The following is a 21,268-nucleotide window of genomic DNA, read 5'->3' as shown; positions in this document are numbered from 1 at the left end:
CCTTCTTACATAAGCATGCTCCAGGCCCATGTGGTGCAGGACATGCTCGGAGCAGTTAAACAAGAGAGGGACTGTTTCTCCGGGAGTTGCCAAAGGATGGCTGAAGTTCCTACTATAGGAAATCTCCAGCTAAAAAGCTCACCTTATATTTCTTTGGTGCTGCATTTTCTTCCCCCTTGGTTTTCTGTTCTTGTTTTTATGGGATGCTTTCTAATTATCCCAAACTTCAACTCATCGTGTCCTTAGAAAGGACAGTTGAGAGCAGACGTTTCTTCCCATTATTAAAGAAACAGAAAAGTTGGGTTAAGCAGAGTCATAGGGCTTCTAGTGGTAGAGTCAAAAAGGCTAACTCAGAAATAACTTGGAGCTATTGCTTCGGGCCTAGGCTTTGTTGTTTGTTTCACTAAAAGGTGATATGTTGTACAAAAGCGTTTCATTTAGAACACTGTATGGATGCCCCTGTCCTCTGAACTAACTTTTGTTCATTTTGTTATCTCTTACTTTGGCCTCTTTTGCTTGCATAGAATTCTCTAGTTAGGGTCTGGGGCTTTTATTGGCCCCTTTGGTTCATCATCTTTCCAGTCATGCTCAGGGGATAGCAAAGGTTGGCTAGAGGCAACCTTCAGGACTTAGAAGTTTCCAATACTTATTTGACACCATTCATAACGTATTACTTCAGTCTCTAAAAACTTATTCAGAGGGCAAAATAAGAGAGCATGTGTTTGGCTCATTCACAGCAACCTGTGCAGCGCTGTTCTCAGGGGCTTAGGTGCAAAGGTGAAATGTATCTGAATACCATTTCCCCAGCACTTGCTGTGTTCTAGACCTTGGGATGGCTGCTTTAAGTAATAGATTATCTAAATTAATCCTCATAATAACCCTGAGAGGCAGGTGACATTGCACCCATTCCACAATGGTAGAAACTGAGGTTTGAGGAAGATTTATACTTATGCCTCATCCTGGCAGTTCAAAGACACAGAATAGTCAGATAGACCTCATTTTCTCTATCATAAGCCATGCGGAGGCCATCAGAGAACCACTGATAACACACAGAAACATTGAGATCCTTGGTTTTCAGGCATGACCAGACATTAGAAGTATTTGGGGTGCTTTTAAAACAAGCATTAGAGTCTCATTGTTCAGAGATTCTCACTTAATTGTTCTAGAGTGAGGCTTTTGAGTTGGTATTTTTTAATGTTTAAGTCCGTTAGGTAACATCAATTAAAACAATACAAATATCTTAAAAATGTATGTTGATGAATCCTCACAAATTGATACACCTATATGATTTTTATTTGGATTATGGAGCAGAATGTTATCAGTGCCGTTATGTACTCTTTTGTGCCATCTCAGTCATGATTGCTCATTAAGGAGCACTTCCACCTGACTCCTATGAGAATAGATTGTTGTGTGTTTTTTGTTGTTGTTGTTTTGGTATATAAGTTGAATAGTAACGTGTGTACTTGTTTTTACAACATTTCTTCCACTAAGCATAAAATCTGAATAACTAGCATATTGTAGGTACTACTGTTTCCTTTTTTTATTGCTGAGTAGTATTCCACTGTACAGATATGCCAAATTTTGTTTTTCTATTTACTCACTGATGGACATTTAGAGTGTTTCTAGCTTTTCTTTGGGTGTTCATGTGTGTTTTTGCTGTTGTTTCAATGAGCAATGTTGCCATGAATATCCTTGTGGGTATTTCTTGAAGAACATTTCTGTTGAACTTATGTATAGCAATAAAGTTGCTGGGTCATAGGGTATGTAAATATTCTGCTTTAAGAAGTACCCCCAGAAAGGTTACTAAAGAGACCAAGCACTAAGAATATGTGTTTTGAGAACTATGCAAGTGATTCTGGTGTGTGTCTAGGGTTGAGAAGCACTTCTCTAGTTTATCCATATTTTAGCAATCTAGCCACTTCAAGCATTTGCTGAGACCATAAAGAAAGAAATACTAAACAGTGTAGTGGCACAAGGTTGTAATCCCAGCACTTTGGGAGGCTGGAACACACGTGTTGTTGAGTTGGAGCGAAGCCTGTGCTACATAATGAGTTTCAGGCAAGCCTGGGCTACAAAGAGTGAGAGGCAGAGACACAAGGAGAGGGAACTGCTGGGTTAGGTAATTTATACCCATAATCCCTTACACAGATTCTTTTAGAATTTTTTACCTTATTTATTATTATTGCGATTATTAGTGGGTGTACATGCACAAATGCCATACCATATGAATAGAAGCTAGAGGCCGCAATGGTAGAGACTCACTGCGGTTATGTTTTAATGTATCTGTTGACTTGTCTTAGAAGTCCTTAAAGGCAGAGACCAAAGACTCTTCATCCTTATAACTCTAGTCCTTGGGATGGAAAAAGATTCATAGCAGGTGATCACTAATATTCACTAAATTAATGGTTAGTAGAAAGGCTGAATAGTCAGAGGAGACCTTAGTTACAACGGAGGTGATCCATTTTTACACTGAGGCTTACATGCTTTGATCCTAGGACACTGCCTCTATCTCCCACTCAGAGACAAATTACTTTTACTCATGTAAACATGTGAGCATTAAGGGTAACCTGGCTGCTCACCCCAGACTGATTAGAAGCAGTTGATGAGGTGAGATGAGAGAAGGTAAAGTGGAAGCACTTTGCAAACTGGGACACCAGTGCCTGAATGGGAAGTCAGGGATAAAGGGAAAAGAAGAGTTACTGTAGGTTAGACATGAGGGAGATGGCACAAAGTGTGTGTGTGTGTGTGTGTGTGTGTGTGTGTGTAAACGCAATAGTAGCACAGTGGTTAAGAGCTTCAGTGTAGCTTTGAACTTGGTTTGACCTGAGTTGGCTACTTATTATGTATATGTCAATCTTGCAGGTGGTGGTGGCACATAGGACCACTGATGAGGTATTTGTTCCTCCCAGTGTTAGTGTCAGACAGCAATAAAAGCAGTTTGCATAGTGCCTGACACCAAGAATAGACCCAGTAAATTCTATCTCCTTTCCTTTGTCATACTCTTCTCCTCTCCTTCTCTCCCCACCTCCTCCCCTCCCCTTCCCTTCTCTTCCCTTCCCTTGCCTCTTGTCTCCTCTCCTCTCTTCTTTCTCTTCTTTTCTTGCTTTCTAGTGGTATCTTCTGTATGGCAGATTGTCCTAGACTTTTCCACAAAGCAGAGGATGACCCTGAACTTCTGATCCTCCTGCCTTTATTTCCCGAGTTCTGGGATTCCAGGTGCATGCCACAGGGCCTGGTTTGTGTGGTGCTGAGGACTGAGTCCAGGACTTTGTGCAGTCAAGAAAAGTAGTTAACAAAATGAGCTTTACCCCAACCCCGAGAGCTATGTTTTAATTGGAACCTAGATGTCTTCTACTAGACTTAATCATAAATGGTTCTGCATTATGAAAGCAGCAGCTCCCTTGGTTCAGTTATGTTAAGGTAATCCCATTTGCTAAATAAGCCAGATGATCTCTTTAAATCTTAACATTTAAACAGATTAGATGCAGAGCCTGGGTAAGCTCTGGACTCTCCCAGGGTGCTGTGCCTTCATATTAGCTATGCTGGAAAGTCAAGCATGGATGAAACTTGAAATTGGAAAACAAACGCATGCAACCATCTTATGTCTCACCTCCATGTTCCATTTGGTAGAGACTGCTGTTTTTTGTTTTTGTAATTTTTTTTTTGAAAACTGTCTTAGATAGCAATGCCAACGGTAAAAGCCTCGCATACTTTGCAATACTTAACACACGCCTTTTTTGCAAAGCAAAACAAAGTTGAATGTTTTGGGGCTTTTTAGATGAGGAGTGGTTGCAGGCTTGGCTCGATTTCTCATGATTAGTTGCAAAGATGAACCCATTCAGCATTGTGAGTGCCTTTCTTAATTGAAGCGCCATTCCCCCTGAAATTGAAATTCTCATCAAGGACAATCACTGCAGTTTAGAGTAGGTTGCAATGTGTTTAAAATAATTTATACAACAGATTTGCTTTGGGAGACTATGGAAAGACAGTTCATATTTTATTGATACTGTAGCTCTTGTAACCCACTGAACACAGATTGGAATTTTTTTTTTTTGTTCCTGAGATAGGGTTTCTCACAGATTTTAATTCTTAATTACTGTAGTTTCAGACAATCATACAGGTTTTAAGAACTGCTTGTAAAAAAAAAAAAAAAAACCGAAAGAAAAAAAAAAAAGGAAAGGAAAAAGGAACATGTATGGAGAAGACTTAGACCTCCCTGCTCAGATTTAGCCCATGGGCAGCTCAGTCTCCATGGGGGTTCTTAAGTAAGGAGAGCAGGGGCTGTCTTGTTGCCTCTTCTTGAGGAGGGAGCAGCCTTACCAAGCCACAGAGGAACACAATGCAGCCAGTCCTGATGATACCTGATAGGCTAGAGTCAAAGAGAAGGGAAGGAAGACCTCCACTATCAGTGGACTAGGGGAGGGGCATAGGGTGAGAAGAGCCAGGGAGGGTGGGACTGGGAGGAGATGAAGGAGAAGGCTACAGCTGGGATACAAAGTGAATAAATTGTAATAAATAAAAACATTTTTTTTAATAAAAAAAGAAAGAAAGAAAGAAAAGAAAAAAAGAGAATGACTTGCAACTGAACCAGGTGAGGTGGTGCACACTTTAATCCCAGCACTCAGGGAGGCAGAGGCAGGATGATCTCTGTGATTTTGAGGCCAGCCTGGTCTACAAAGCGAGTCGAGTACAGCCAAGGCTATACAGAGAAACCCTGTCTTTAAAAAACGTGGCTTGCAACTGTTCACTGTTCTCATTATTTTTCTACCTTATGGGTATATAAACATATATGCATATATATGTATATATGCATTATATGCAGATATATACTTTGAGAGCAAATATACTTCATAATATATTCTTTCATATAATACACACATACATATACTTAGAAGAGGCTTCACTCTGTCCTGGAACTCATTATGTAGATGAGGCCAGCACCAAATTCAGAGAAATCTGCCTTTCTCTGCCTCTCAAGTGCTTGGATTAAAGGTATGTGATACCATACCTGGCCATACTTTTTAACTGGTAAGAACAATTTTTATATAGTTTTCTTCACAGTAAGGCAGGACTAGAAATATGCTTAGGTATCCAATTGTAAAGGGGATACTGAATTATTTAGTTGTTAACCACAATAACTTTGGAGGCCATTTTGTGCTCTAATAAGAGAAACAACTTGGATAGATTCTTCTTAGAGTTGAAAACTCAGGAAAGCTGCCCATTATTTCCTAGTCTACACACCAGCTAGACAAACATGAGAAAGGACTATTTTCATTTTCTTGTGTTTTCCTCCATGAAAGGGGCTTAGTTCATGTGTCTTTTTTAAACGAACGTGTTTCTTATGTTATTAAAATATCATGAAATATAAAATGTAATACCCGGCCTAGAGAAAGGTGCTTATTATTTCAGTTAAATAAAACAATTCAATGAATGATCTTTTATTTTTGGTGATGACTGTACAACATTCGCTTTTTCACACAGGATATAAGTAATAAACCTGTTGAATTGAGCATAGTTGGGGAGGTCAGAATCAATGGCCTCTGTTTTTTAAAAATAAAGAATGTAAGTTCTAAAAAGGGAACCCATTGTTTCTGAGTTGAGTTGTATGAACCCATTATCTATGAAAAGCAAGGCTTTATGTTAGTAAATTGGATCACTGCAGTATTCCTGACTGGAAGTGTAACTTCTCTCTTTTTAAATCTCACTCACTCTAATTTGCTTTTAATTGACTCCAATTCAGGCTGTGTCTGAGGGCAGCCAAGTACAATATGCCTCTTTATTCAAACCATGTAGTCTTGCTCAGCTATCCTCAAATGTCGCTTATTCTAACTTGGTCACATGCATTGATGCAACGCTCCTTTAGGACCAGTGTAAAAGTTGATAACTGGGTTGGCTACACAGCAGAAGGTACACTCCATAATTGTGGATGACATTCAATGTAATACAAGTCTCCAATGCATCCTGTTGTACTTGTTTCTTGAGACAGTGTCATACTATGTACCCCTTGCTGGATTAAAACTTTACACTTAGCCCAGGGTAGTATTGAACTTGCAGAGATCCTCCTCTCTTTCCCATGAGCAAGGATTGCATGTATGATGCTTCTTTCAGGCTGTTTATCTCCCGCAGACAGAGTCTCACCATGTAGTCATGTACTGCTGGCCTCCTCAGTGCTAGGATTATAATGCCTGGCAAGCTGGCAGTCTCATGATGTGCTTTAAAAAAATTGTTCGTAACTATCTACTCTCCCTCCCCCTCTCCCTTCCCCTGCCCCCTCTCCCTCCCTCCCTCTGTTTCTCTCTCCCTCTCTCTCTCTTTCTTGCTCTCTCTGTGAGAGAGCAAGAAAGAGAGAGAGAGAGAGAGAGAGAGAGAATGAAGTTTCAAGTGTACCAATGGCAGGCCTTTCCTTTCAGCATATGGGTAAAAGGACTGGGCTCAGATATCAGGCTTGCACAGCCAGTTCTTTTACTGCCTGAGCCTTCCTGCTGTCCCAGGGTGTGCTTTTTGAGTTGCAAACAAGAGAAGTTTGAAGGCACACTCTGGTCCCTTAAGGCCCTTACTTATCAGTATTTTATAAAAGGTGATTATCCACCCTGGCCAGAAGCTGCCTGTTCAAAGATTCAGAGATATGGATATTTTTGTTTTTGCAACAGAGTAGCCCAGACTAGCCTCAAAGTTTCTGTCACTAGGTAGCTGAAGATGGGTTGACCTTGAACTGGCATGATCTTTCTGCCTTCCCCTCGGAAGTGCTGAGGTTACAGGTGTGCAGTACGAAGCTTAGCTGCTCAGCTTAGAGATGCACACCTCTGTTGATGGCCTTTGGAGTGTGGTGATGGTTCCCTAGAGAAGATAGTCACACGTCATTTCTGTTTTCCTTCTGGCAGAAGATTTACCTTCCTAATTAAGTTCCACTTAGACAAATAGAGTAAAATCCCAGTTTTATTCATTCTTAGGGACTTGAATATTATTACAGAGATCAGACCTGTCAGTAGAGGGATTGAGTAGGACCAGAGGGAAAAGGAGGAATTAAATTGAGGTTAGACAAAATGCAGCAGCTTTCAAAGTGGCAAGAAAAGCCATTATTAAGGACTGCTCTCACCCTAGACTCAATAATAAGACATTTTTCTGCTTCTTGAAAGTGTTGACTTTATTTTAAGAGGCGGCTTTAAGGTGTCAAGTTCCTAACATCTTTTATGAAGAACTGTGCTGAGAAACAAACCTCAATACTAAGAAACATTTTCTATTATAATTTGTGTGTTCTTCAAAGCTAGATTTACAATAAAGTAAGGTTAACTTCTCAGTACTTTTAGAGAAATACATGCAAATTAAAAGGATGATAAATTTTACTAACAAAATAAATTTAAAGCCAGGCATGACAGTGTATGCTTGTAAGCCCAACACTAAGGAAGCCAAATAGGAGGATCACAAGTTTGTGACCATCTTGGGCTAAATAATGTTTTTCAGGTCTACCTTTGCTATATAGCAAGACCCCATCTCAAAAATAAAATTTGAGAAAGCTGGATAGATGGCTCAGTGGTTAAGAGTACTGTCTGTTCTTCTGGAGGACTCAAGTTTGATTTTCAGCACCTACATGGCAGCTCACAAACTGGCTGTAATTGCAGGTCAAGGGGATCTAATGCCTCTCTGGCCTCTATGGGCAAAAGAGATGCACATGGTATGCAGATAAACATAGGCAGAACACCCACACATATAAAATAAATTAGATAATTTAAAAAATAAAAAAATCTAGCAACTTTCAATAAAAAATAAGCATTTATGAATTTATTATTTTTGAGATTAAAATATAATTACATTTCCCCCATTCCTTTTCCTCCCTCCAACCCTTACAATACACTTTCCTTGTTTTTCATGTGTATTTACACATGTGTATATTCATGTGTATGTACTTGTACATGTGGCCATATGTGCATAAAGAGGCCAGAAGTCAATCTTTGGTGTCTTCCTTAATAACCCTCCACCTTATTTTTAAAATATTTATGTTTATGTATATTTATGTGTACCTGTGAGTATATTTCATGTGCGTGTGTGCATGCGTGTGTGTGTGTGTGTGTGTGTAGGTGCTCAAGGAGGCAAGAAGAAGGCATCATAGTCCCTGGAGTTGGAATTACCATAGCTATACGCTTCCTGATGTCAGTGCTAGGTAGTGAATTCATGTCTGATGGAAGAGCAGCAAGCACTGTTGACCATTGAGCCATTTCTCCAGCCTTCCACTTTTTGATTCAGACATAAGCTCTAACTGCACCCAGAACTCATTGATTCTGCTAAACTGGCTAACTAGTAAACCCTGAAGTCCTGTCTGTCTCTTACTGTTTAGCTCTGTGATTATGGAAATGTGCCTGGTTTTTATGTCAGTGCTACAAATTGAAACTCAGATCTTCATGCTTGCATGTCAGGAACTTCATTACTAAACCATCTCCCTAGCCCATTTGCTATACCTCATATAGTACTCCTTTACTTATCTTACAAGAAAATTATGAATTAGTGTATCCTTACTCTTCTGTTGCTGTAATAAAATATGAAGGCTAAGGCAACTTATAGGAGAAAGGGTTTTTTTGGGCTTATGGTTTAAGAATCCATCATGGTGAGAGGCATGACAACAGACAGGTATGGTGGCTGAAGCCGGAAGCTGAAAACTCGCATCTTGAACTGCAAGCATATAGCGAATGAGTAAGCTGGAAATGGTGCCAGTCTTTTAAACTCTGAAAGCTGGTCTCTGGTGACATATTTCTTCCAACAAGGCCATGGCTCCCAAACACTCCCAAACAGTGCCACCAACTGGAGATCAAGTGTTCAAATGCCTGAGACCATAGGGGACATTTCTCATTCAAACTATCACAATTAGTTCTTGGTGTATACTAGGTGTTCAGATGATATTTACTGAATAGATAATGACTTGACCTTGATTCAGATTAGCTTTAGATCTTTTCTCCAGATATCTTAGGTGTCCAATGCTGTAGGTATAGACTGTTAAATGTTGATTTTGTTCATAGAAATGACTCTACAGTGAGTGAAAACAGAAAAAGGAAGCCAGGTCTCCTCTAGCACAACATTGCTCATTTTCTATGCCAAGCTGAAGTATTTGTTTCAAGGTTGTCTTGTTTTGCTTAGATAGAGTCAAGAGTGTCCTCCATCTTGTATCAGTTTTTCTGCTCAGTTTTTTTCCCTCAAGTTTATTTTTATTTATTTATTTATTTTTACTTAGAAAACAGAGAAAGTTGTGAGAGCTTAGTCATATAATGTCATATGAAAAAGTCTTCTGGGCTTCCCCTTTTCTGGCCACTTCTTATTTCTTATCCTAAATCTCTTGGTTCCATTGGCTTTCCTTTTAAAAAAAATATTTATTCTTTATTCTGTGTGTGCATGTATGTAACCATGAAGATGTGTGCACGCCCATGGACCATGGTACATATGCAGAGGTGAGACAACTTTTGGGAATTGGTTTATTCCTTTTACCATTTCTACCTGTGACCTCCTCCCAAGTGACACAGGTGGTAACTTCACTTCCTTTTGTGAGGTCTCCCAGTCACATTTTTAACAAGAGAATTTATTTTACAGAATGAGGTAAAATGTATGAGGCCTGATCTAAAATTTTTAATAGGAAAATAAAAGCTGTTTGTCCTTTCTTTTTTCTTGGAGAGGCATGCCAAAGGACAGGTATTCTTGATGTAAGTAATATCTGCTTGAATTTTATTTTATTTTAAAATATTTACCTTATGTATATGAATGCTTCCCCTGAATATATTCATGTGCAATATCTAAGTGTCTGTTGTCCATGAAAGTGAAAAGAAGTATCAGATCCCCTGAAACTGGACTTATGGATGGTTATGAGCCACCATATGAATGCTAGAAATTGAACCTCGGTCTTTACAAGGGCAACAAGTGTTCTTAACCCTATTTGGCACCATTTCTCTGTCCCTTGTTCGAATTTTAAATTAGGAAAGAAGCTGACAGCCAGTGGGAGCCTGTCTGTGACTAAGTTTAAAAAGGTGTAATTTAACAGCATATAGCTAGGTGTCTAAGTTAGTAGTTCCAGAGTCTAGAGACCAAATGCACTACAAGTTCAGAAATCAGGAATTCCACTGGGTACGCATAAGTAGTGTTTGGAATAAACTTTCTAAAAGAGACATGTTAAAGATCTGGTCTTTTGGGTGCCATGTAACCTTTTATAAAGGAGAACAATAACTGCAAATGAGAGGCACAATTGAAGAAAGAAGAGATCATGGAGTACACATTGATAGGAAGAGGTAGTGAGAAATATTGGAGAGGGGTCAGCTTGAGAATATTTTTGCATGCTACCTTCTGAGAAAAGTGAACATGCTTTTTTGTTTTCTTTGTTGATGTTGTTGTTAATATATATTTATTTTCATTTTATGTGTATGAATGGTTTGCCTGCATATATGTATGTGCCATGTGGGTACAATGCTCATGGAGACCAGAAAAGCATGTTGGATCACTTTAAACTGGAGTTAGGGAAAGTTTGTCAGCTGTTACGAGAGCGTTGGGGAGTGAACCCAGGTCCTGTGCAAGAGTGGCGTTTGCTTCTATCCATGGAACCATCTTTTCAGTCCCTGTTTTGTTTTGTTTTGTTTTGTTTTGGAGGGGGGTTGTTTGTTTTGAGACAGGGTTTCACTCTGTCATGAATGTCACTGTGTAGCCCAGTCAAATGGACCTTGAACCTGTGGTGCTCTTCCTGCCTTTGCCTTCTGAGTGCTGGGGTTACAAGTAGTGTTTTTGATGCCTGGCTTGTGATCCTGATATTTCAGGCAGTTTTAGTTGGGTTTTTGTTGGGTGGCTGTTCTCGGACCTATGGATGCTAACTGAAACCTAACTGATGTCTATAATATATCCGAGTGGCTGAATGCCCACCTCACAGTGGTTGGATTGTATCTGAGCTAAAATGGAGTTTTTAACGAAATGTTGTAAAACTGATTAATTAATTAATTAACAAACTAATAGACTAATCTTCATTAAGTATTGCTGTCTACGAAAATATTTTTAATGTTACACAGACAAAAACATGAAGTTCCAGAAGAATTGCTACATGCCATCTCTAAATAAAGAGGTAGTAGACATGTAGTTTAGTTTGTAGAGTGTTTTTCTAGCATAGAGGAAACCCTAGATTTGGTTCTTAGTATTGCATAAACTAGTGTGGTAATGTAATATCAGCACTTGGGAGATGAAGGAAGGAACATCAGAAGTTCAAGGTTCAGACGTTGCATAATGAGGTGCAGACTATATGTTGGGCTATGGGAAACCTTGTTTATAAAAGAAAGAAAATTATAGTTAATTTTGATGAACCATCTTCCCCACCCAGATAAGCTAGTGTTAGAAGAATTTTGGATGAGCAGTTGGTAGTATTTCAAATTGCAAGTTATTTCTTCTTGTTTCTTATCCTCTGCCTCCAAATTGAAGTTGGTTTTAGAACATGTATATGAGCAAGTGAATAAAGCTTGTATCCTTTGTCATTTTGCTGCTATGTAATACAATAGTTAAAATAAAGTCCATTTCAGCAAGGCAATGAGAGCCTGCAAATCCTTCTGTTTCCCTTCTCTATAATAACTTAAGTCATTGTGCTTGTGATAGGATTTAATGGACTGGGACCATATTTGGTACATGATTCAAAAGATAAACAACCAGAAAGTTTGAAGCACTTCCGGTCAGCTCCCAGCCACAGGGATTAATCACTTAATTTCACAGATGAATATTGGGTTTTTTTTTGTTTTGTTTTCCCTTTAGTGAACAAAAGCTCATGATTTTATTTCATTGTCTTCATAACTAAATCGCCTTAGAACTGAATCACTTGGCCCTTTCTCTTCTTATCACCACCCAGTTCAAAATGCTTGCATCTCCTCATAGCAAACATTCTCTTAGATCTACGGTTGGGCTCAACACACTCAAGTCTCAGCACAATCTTCTTTGTAGTTTTAGCCTTTTTGTGGAAAATAGGCTTAGTCTGCCCACCATAGCCACTCTGTTTCCTATCATAATGCTACTTCCCCTGGACATACAAAGAATCCTTGCCCTTCTTGTACTGTGTTACTTTGTGGGGATGGTGCTTGCCACATTTCTTGCAGAATGTCCGGTGGGTCTTAGGAACATTCACCATGTTTGCAGGAGCGATACTGGCTCAGAAAGAAGTGGTGTTTCTTGTTTTAGATAGCTGCTTACTGCAAACCTGGGAGGTGATTAATTGTTGTTGTTTCTTAAATGTTATTTCTCTCATAGTTTATTTTATTTTGTGCCATTAGGTTGGACCTGGCCTTGCATATGCTGGACAAGCAGTTGGAAAACTGAGCCACATCCCTATCCCTCTCAGTTTATTATAGTTTTATTAATGCCTTTTCTTTGCTTGTAATTAAGTATGCATTGATGAGAACATTGAAACATTGAGAATGCATTCAAATATCTATTGTGATCCTACTGGATAACAGGAGTCCTTCTGGACATGGAAGGTCCAAGAGTGAAAAAGGTTACAGTGCTGTCACATGGCTTACCTTACCTTGTAGAAGTAGTCTGTCTGCATGTAAGTCTTTCTGATAGAACATCCTGTCAGTTAACCACTGAGGGATCATTTATCACAGATTCCACATATGTGAGCAGAACAGTAGAGCAGGTCAGTTTGGAATTCAAAGACTCTACCATCCAGTTGGAACCCCACGAGTAATCTTGATGCCTGCAGAGGGAAAAAGGAGACATGTAGGTTGTGAAGAGTTGGCTTACTGGTAGATCACTGAGGGCTCTGCCATGCAGCATCACACAGCCCAGGACTTCTTTCAGAAGAAACATGAAGGTCAGTCTGTGGAAGACTTCTTGGAAACTGACAGAAGGACTGCTGCTTACAGTAGCTGGCAGCTGTCCCTGTGTTCATGAGCCTGCCTCTCTGCTTTGTGCAGACCTCATTACTAGCCATATGTCCTGAGCCTAGCATGTGTAGTGGAAAGATTGCTTTGCCTATATTTTAAGGCTCTGACCAAGGAATCTGAGGCCCCTATGAAAGCAGAGACTTCAAATCCTCCTCCTCAACTCTCCAGATAATTGCAACATTAAACACTAACACGTCTCAGGAGATTCTCATTCTTTGTATACTTACCATGGTCCTTGAACCATGGAGTTTTAAAATACACAGTACTGCGAATGTCTAGGCCCTTTATCCATCCTATAAAAAGAAGTTGGGATATACTTGTAGATGTTAGAAGTTGATTTAGGAGTGCATGACTAGTGACAGCGACAAGTTAAAATATATTGTTGGGGTGGGTAAGATGGCCCAGTGGATAGCTCCACTTGTTTCAAAGCCTGATAATCTGTGTTTGATCCCCACATGTTGGGAGGAAAGAACTGGCTCCTATAGGTTGTCCTCTGACCTTCATATGCCCTCTGTTCTCCTTCCAGAGTGAATAGATGAAATGTAAAATATAAGCAAAAATATATGGTTAAATAAAATGTATTCTTAAAAATACAAAATTGGACTATTTTGCGAGTTGTTGTTACTAACACAAGCAGTTACCCATAGAAATAAAACTTTGTATGGTAATTATGTTTTCTGGCTGGCCACAAAAGCTTGTTTAATACTTTATGTGGCTACAGCATAAAAACACACAGAGACTGAGTAGCAGGTTCAAGATGCTAGGTCTCCAGGAAAATGTGTTCTTCATTCTGATTTAGAACACTGGGGTGGCAGTCTGTCTTCTTAAGTGGGTGGTGACAGCATCGGGGGAGACCACCTCAGGTTCTGGCATAAAGGCATCCCAGTGGCTCAGGTATAACCCCCTTTATATAACCCCCAAAACTGGCAGCCAGTATGGTTCTGAAAAGTGTGCAGTGACAGGAGAGCAGTGATGGGGGAGCTACAAGAGTGATCTGGTCCTTAATGTCCTACATACCCTTTCTCCTTCTGGTGCTTATTCTCTATTGCAATGTCTTTTTGAAATCCCGTGGCTGCTATCCCACCCCAGATGCCTCTGTCACTTCTTGTCTCTTCTCTTCCTGAACACTGAGCCCTCAGCTGAAGATAAATGTCTACTGTAGAGTTTTCCCTGAAGGCATAACGCGGAAGAAGGAAGTCATAAGCTGTGATGCCCTGGTGCTTCAGAAGTCAATTTGGTGAATTCAGAATGTGGATAGTGAGGTATTAAGCTTAGGCATTTGTTCTTTCCTACCAGCACTATGGGTCTGAACTTCCTGGCTCAGGACAATATGAGGTTCAACTCATGTAAGAGTCTGTGTTAGTTACAGAAAGTGACTTCAGAGAGATCCCCAGAGACAAGGGAACATACATGGTTAAACAAACTGCCTGTAGTCACAATCACAATCCAAACGCCACCGTTCAGTGGCAGGATGCTAGAGATAGAATTTGAATTTGTAAGTAGGTCATTTTAAGTGACATTCTGAAAAAAAAAATCATTTTATAAAATCAATTCTGTTAGTTCACAGTACCACTGACTCCCTTGCTCTATATATTAGCACACGGGCTAGGCAAGCAATCTACTACTGACCTACACCCCTAACCCTCTTCACTTTTTAATTTGAGGCACTATCTTGTTAAGTGGCTTAGTCTGGCCTTGAATTTGTGTTTTTCTTGCCCAAGGCCCCGAAGTGCCTAGGATTACAGGCCTGCTTCACTAAATCCAGTTCACTGTCCATATTTCTGTTTGAAGAGAATTCTCTGGTCATAACATGAGGATGTGATATCCTGAATCCACTTAGCAGTACATTTTAGCAAGCATTAAGAAGTTGACATTGGAGTTATATGGTGGCCTTTGGTGAAGTTGGCTACTGTGAATTCATCTTCCACAGCCTTGAGAACTGAACCAGATTTGAGACCTCACGAGTTCTTGTTGACTTGGAGAGTCTCTGTTCAGAAAATAAATCAATAGACTTCTCATTGGCCTGTATTAGTCAAGTTCTTCTCACTTTCCAGATGTAAAAGCCATAGGAGAGTAGTAGTAGTGCTTTCCTAAGACCCTTATAACTGTTTAGCACTGACAATGCTGGTCTTAAAGTCTAGGTCCCCAGACCCCAACACCAGTGCTCTTTTCAACATACCTCATGTTGTTGTGACTACAGGTACAAGTCGTATCTTGTTTCCTAAATTTCTGAAATGCAGAGACATGGAAAGAATCAAAGTCCAATGAATTTAAGTTTGTACCCCATCAACAGAAGCAGTGATTCGGCCGGGTACAAATGCCATCACTGTGTTCTAGTAAGTGAAATGCTGGTGGGTAATGAGTCCAATTTATGAGCTAGGATCATTATTTGTTGCTGACTTTATAACTACATTTAGCAGGAGCTGCGGGAAAAGCTTCCCAGGTTATAGGGTCAGAAGCAGTGCCACCAGTGAAATATGACTAAGCAACTCTGATTTGCCTTCTCAGTCATACCATGTAATGACATTTCCATCCATGTTAACAGAGACAGTGTGTTCAGCTGTGATAATTAGAGAATGTGCTTCAGGATGAGCTCAGTTAAATTAAGATTCCATTTCATAAGAGCAAGATGAAGAGGGAAACATTGGAATGTCCTTAAATATTTAGCATTTTTTTTTGAACAAGCTAGAAATAGAAGCTGAGTGTTCTTGTGGTTCCATGGGATCATTAGTTTTTCAGTTGATCAGATTTTTAGAAAAAGTGCTGGAGCCAACTGTGATCAATGTAAACCTGGAATTAACCTGAAATGGGAGTTGGCTGGGTGCTGCTGAAGGCACAGTGACGTTAAAAGCATTGCCACTTCTGAAGTAGGAAGGGGTGGATTCCTTTCTTAACTAGGATGTGGCTGGCCTGGTGTGACTGCGTAACTCAGGTGTGGAAGGAATGATAATGAGGCAGTCAGGAGGCCTGGAGTGGTTTACCTCCGTGTTGTAACCGTTTGTAACCACAAGATTCCCCCACCCTTCCTGACTAGTGACTCCAAATGGATATATTTGTAAAGTCATAGAAATAATAACTTTTGCACAGTTTACACTGGCAGATTCCCAAGATTTCAGAATTCACAATTGGCAGTCAGAGGATGGAGAATAGGTTTTGATGTTGTTGTGGATTTTCAGAATGGAAAAATTCTGGAAAAAAAAAAAACACTTGTAAAAAACTAAATGTTTTGTCTCATTTCATCTGCTGATGTTGGAGTGGACTTGGGCTTGCTATATATGAATGTTCAGGAAAGGAACCTAATGAGATTTAGTGATTGTCTTTTCTATTGCTTATCCAGAGTTGAGTTTCTGTTGTTTGAAAACTTGAGCCTTAGTCATCTACTTGGTGGAGTGGTACCTTGGGATTCTCTAGCAATGTTTAAAGTTCATTTTTCCTTATCCCAGTCAGAGAATAGTAAAATGAATGGAGGGTGGGAGTACTGCTGTTTGTATGAATTTCAAGGATTTAAATGAACTGACTGACTTATTTCTGGATCAAAATTGGAATAAAGTTCAACTAATTGGAATCTCGATCATATACTGGGCACTAAATAGCCTAATGAGGGGTTAGTTCTCCATTTTGTGACATTGGGGCTGGGTGTGGCAGCTCAATCCTGTCATACCAACACTCACACTAACAATCAGGAGGTAAAACTAGGAGAATTTCTGTATACAGTGAGTTCCAGGCTAGCTAGAGCTACCTAGCTTTGTCTCAAAAATCAAACTAAAGAAAAAGAATAAAAAAAACAAAAACAAACAATAAAGGTGGTGTCCTTCCTACTTGAGTGGCTTATATGGCATCTAGAATTCTTCTTGCTTTTCTTTTTTCACTCCACCTTAAGGGATTCTTCCCCACTTTTACCCAGTTGGGCACCAATGCATTTGGTCTTTCTGACCATCCCCATCTGTAAATTTAAGCTCATGCTTCTCCTTTGCAGTATGGTTTAAATGGCTGACAATGAATGGAAGTGATGTGCCTTCTCCAAATAATATCTTCTACATAGGGGACCCAGGTCAAGTTCATATAAGAGAATTTTGTAGTAGAATTTTGAATACTCAATTTGGAGAGGCTGAGGCTATAGTTCAATTGGTTGAGTACTTGCTCAACATGCACAAAAACCTGGGTTTGATCCTCAGTACCACATTAAAACGGCATGGTGGTGCATACCTCTAAGTCCAGAACCTGAGAGGTAGAAGCAGGAGGTGAAAAATTTCAAGGTCATCCTTGACTGCAGAGCCTGTTCAAGGCCAGCCTGTGCTACATGAAACCTTGTTTCATAAAAACAAATCAATTTAGAGTTTAGGAATGTATGCTGTAGTGAAGAATCTGGTCTGTAGCTGTAACTGGTCCCCCAAATGCTCTGAAACAATAATCCCTGAGAATTGTTTTTCTACCAGTTCCCAAAGGCCCTGTAATGCCTTCCTGTGTAGTTCCTGCTGCTACAGAATTTGCTAGCTGTGAGAAGAACAGCATCTGTGGATGAACTCAAGTATATTTGGGTTTTCGCAAAAGGGAACTGGGTGCAGTCCACACAACTTCCTCATTTGAGCAGTGACTCTTGGTTGATGTATGTTTTATTTTATGATTGATTCATATGTTATAAAACTCAGTCAAGTACCAGGATATTTTAAGAATCCGAGCATTTGTAAGGAACAGCTACACCAGTACAACAAGGGGGAGATTTTCAACACAGGTTTTATTCTCATGTCTGTTCTCCTAGCCTTTCGGTTTACTTGTTACTGTAGGGTCTGCCCACTTCTTCCTTATCTGTCTAATATACATGTCCCCATGCACAATCCCACTGAGAATGACAGGATAAAAACAAGTGAACTTCACAGGCAGCCCTAGTTAGTCTCAGGATGTTACCAAGCAAAAGAAAGCAGAGATTTAGGGGAGAGGTTTGTGGGGGGAGGTAACAGAGGCATGGGGGAAATGTGAGAGTGGGTTAGGGTGACACTGAGCAGAAGGCACTGTCTGTGTGAAATTGTACAAGGAACACGTTTAACACAAAGGAGACAAGTGAACTCTGCCTGGTGATCATTTTGGCGTAGGTGCCACCAAAAAATCCCCACGGGGTCAGTTCTAGGAAAGAGTGATTAAATATGGAATCCTCTTGGGTTCTTTCACCGCCATCTATTACACTGTGTTTACCTTGGCTTTGGCAAACTCAAACAGAACTTCTGTCAGTTCTTTCCTGGAAAAGTGCATCTTAAACATTTGGAATGTAGTTTTCAGAAATACTGGTGATATCCTTTGACTAAAAATCGATCTGTGTCCCCTTTCTCTGTTGGGGGAACCCCTCTCTTCCTCTTATCATGTCTCACTCGCTCCTTCTCTCTTCATCTCCATCTAATAAACCTCTTTCATATAAAAAAAATCTATCTGTGCTTCTTATTGCTTATTTGCTCTGTGTGTGTGTTCCCATGCCCATTCTATAGTATGATTACAGAGACCAGAGAATACCTTAAAGAGTCAGCATTTTACTTCCATATGTGAATTCTGGGGTTCAAACTCAGGTAATCAGACTTGCTATGTAGACCAAGGCAGGCCTTGTACTTTTTGTGGTCCTCTTGATTCCACTTGCTGAGTGCTGGGATTACTAGTGTAAGTCACCACGTCTGACTATCATCTACACGCTTGACTGATCCTTTAGACTGGGCTCGTGCTAAGAATACTAGTCTCAATATATAAGTCAGAGACTATAAGAAGCCTCAACACAACTTAATACATGGAATGTATTTTAAAACCAACATTTTATATTGCATTTAAAACAATGGTGCTGCTGAAATTGCCTAGTGATTGAAGGCACTTTCAGGCCAAGCTAGACAAACAGAGTTAACTGCCAGTGATGCACATGGCAGGATACAAGTGGTTCTCAAAAGTTGTCCTCTAAAACACACACACATACACACACACACACATACACAAACACACACTCACACATACACACACACACACAGAGAGGAGAGAGAGAGAGAGAGAGAGAGAGAAGTATATCAGTTGGTAATTGGTACTTTCTGTAGCAACATTAACCTATCAGAATGATGGCAAAAACTGGCAATGTCAATTTTATTTTTAGGCAGGTTAGCACTCCTGTCCAGGCTAACCTGGAACTTATTCTGTAGCTCAGAATGAGTTAAATTCATGGCAATCCTCCTGCCTCAGCCTCCTGAGTGTTAAGACTACAGCTGTGACCCACCATGCCTGGCCAAAATGTCAGAAAAGGTCTGGCATCATAGCTAGAAGGGTCACCCAAAATCAGGAAGAGCTCAGCAGCTCAGGCAGATAAGAGGCAGATCCTCTCAGTTCACAGACCAGAAAGGCAAGATCAATCAACAGAAAACAGGAAGTGAGGCTGCAAGCAAAAGGCAGGTTGGGACTGAAGTTCTGCAATGTGGCATTGGGATCCAAACATTGGGCAGCAGCAGGGAGGAGAGGGAGGAATGACGGGGACTTGTGACAGTGCCACTGTACAGCAGTGTTGGGCAGTAACTAGAACCCATGCACATAAGTGTCCTGTAACCGGCTGAGGAGCTTCATTTGTTCAGGTCAGGAGAGTAGGTTGGGGTATGTGCTGTAGATTTCCTGGTGGGCACTGCCTTCTCAGATGGCCTTTCATGTCCCAGTGCTGTTTTGTTCTGACTCACTGATGGTTGCCACAGGCCATTAGGCCTCTCAGCTGCTGCTCCAGTTTCTCTAGAAGGTATGCAGAGGTTTGCATTTTGTCTTGTGCAATTTTTTTCCCTCTTGAATGCTGGAGGAAGGGGTCTTTTCACAGTTTCGTTTGTTGAGTTGAGTACTTACAGTTTCAAATTTTCTTTCTATTAGGTATTTGAGCCTGATGACCTTTATTCAGGGGCCAATTTCTCCAAGGTTCTGAATACTCTTTTAGCTGTCAACAAGGCAACAGAAGGTAAGGCATGTTGGTGATTTATGATCCATGTTTCTAGAAGCTAACTATGATCATAATGGTGCAAATTTCTTCCCTTTCCCCCACTAAATCCAAACAAATACAAAATACTTATTTTTATGAGTTAAATGAACCAATCACAGAATAACAAGAAAAAATACGCACTTACCAAATTCTAATATTCTTAACATAATAGTAAGAACCAAAAAGTGACTTCATGCAAATCTTTTGGATTGCTAGTTGAATATAGCAAGACAGAAATAAAAGGGAAAGACCAGTTCCTCCTTAAAACAATAAGGTTTACAAAATACAGCCATCACTTCCCTTTCTCTACCAACAATATTTTTCTTGTAGTTTTCCATAAAAAGGAGCTTTTCAGTAGCTTTGCACTGTGAATGAAACCTGATTCCCCACAGATAAGTAACTTATTTAAACATTTCATTCCCATTGTATTGGGTATAATCAGAGTAAAGAAGGAACTGATAAAACTACAGTAGAAACCCATTTCTTCTGTGATGTCATCTCTTAATTATAACAGTATTAGTCATTGTAAGTTCAAGTGCCATGAGCCCTTTCCACAGGTCTAGGATGTCTCAATAGCTCCAAGTGGTCACATTCAATCTTTGAAACACTGTTGTGGGATATGGGGATGATGTAGTTTACATTTTAGATAAAGAATGCCAGGCCCACAGTTACTCAACTAGAAAATGGGTGACTAAGCTGGGATTCAAGTCCACATGAGACTGTCCAGAGCCCTGATTGCCAAATGTGAATCCTGCTGCTGAATGTACCATGGAGGAAGTAGAAAATATGGCCTGGCCTTTGAGGAAATTACCATCTATTTATGGAGACTCAACCTACCCAGGTGAAGCAATTACAGAACAGGAGCAGAGAATATAATCAAGTGCCAAGTAGGATGAAGCATCTAGGAAGCCATCAAGTAATTATAGTTTTACCCTAACGAGCTGTAGATAATAGCAAGATGTGGAAAAATACTTCTCCAAAGTTGTTCTTTTGCTATTTGGGAAAAAATGTTTTTGAGCTATTGCAAGGCGTATAGCAGAGAGTACAGCTAATTCGAGTAGCTATATTTAACACACATGACAAGTATCCAGTTCTGGGAAGGGAGGATGGTATAATTCTAACATTATGCCACACAAATTATATGTTTCTTTGCCAAACTCTTCTAGCAAGTTTTACAGTCTCTTCACTTACCACAGATATTTATAAAAATACAAGGAGGCGAAAGTAAAAACCCACAGCCTCAAGGAGATTACTCTGATACTGAGCCTGTTGCCTAGGGAATGTTTGGGCTTTAGACTTTTGCAGTTTATATCTTTTAAAAATAAGTGGAGAGAAAAAGAAGCCTCATTTGAATTTGTCAAGAAGCCAGCCTCTCCCTTTAATACACTCTCAGTACACTAAAAACACTGAGCTC

The 21,268-nt window shown here is 39.9% G+C and overlaps 1 protein-coding gene and 1 pseudogene across 6 annotated transcripts in view; one reads left to right on the top strand and one right to left on the bottom strand.

Annotated features, from left to right (window-relative positions):
* Arhgef6 (Rac/Cdc42 guanine nucleotide exchange factor 6) overlaps window positions 1–21,268 on the top strand; it is a 121,620-nt gene that overhangs the window by 12,226 nt on the left and 88,126 nt on the right. For all 6 annotated transcript variants that reach the window (XM_060375788.1, XM_021658313.2, XM_060375787.1 and 3 more), the window contains one exon: window positions 19,749–19,833. In XM_060375788.1, the coding sequence (XP_060231771.1) occupies window positions 19,749–19,833 (85 nt within the window). The remainder of the gene's footprint in view (window positions 1–19,748; window positions 19,834–21,268) is intronic.
* Window positions 11,804–12,124, bottom strand: LOC110561793 (large ribosomal subunit protein eL42-like; annotated as a pseudogene).

The sequence above is a fragment of the Meriones unguiculatus genome, chromosome X (assembly GCF_030254825.1).
Source record: "Meriones unguiculatus strain TT.TT164.6M chromosome X, Bangor_MerUng_6.1, whole genome shotgun sequence".
Taxonomy (NCBI): Eukaryota; Metazoa; Chordata; class Mammalia; order Rodentia; family Muridae; genus Meriones; species Meriones unguiculatus.
Note: the sequence above shows the minus strand (reverse complement) of the source record. Positions and strands in the feature narration are given on the sequence as shown.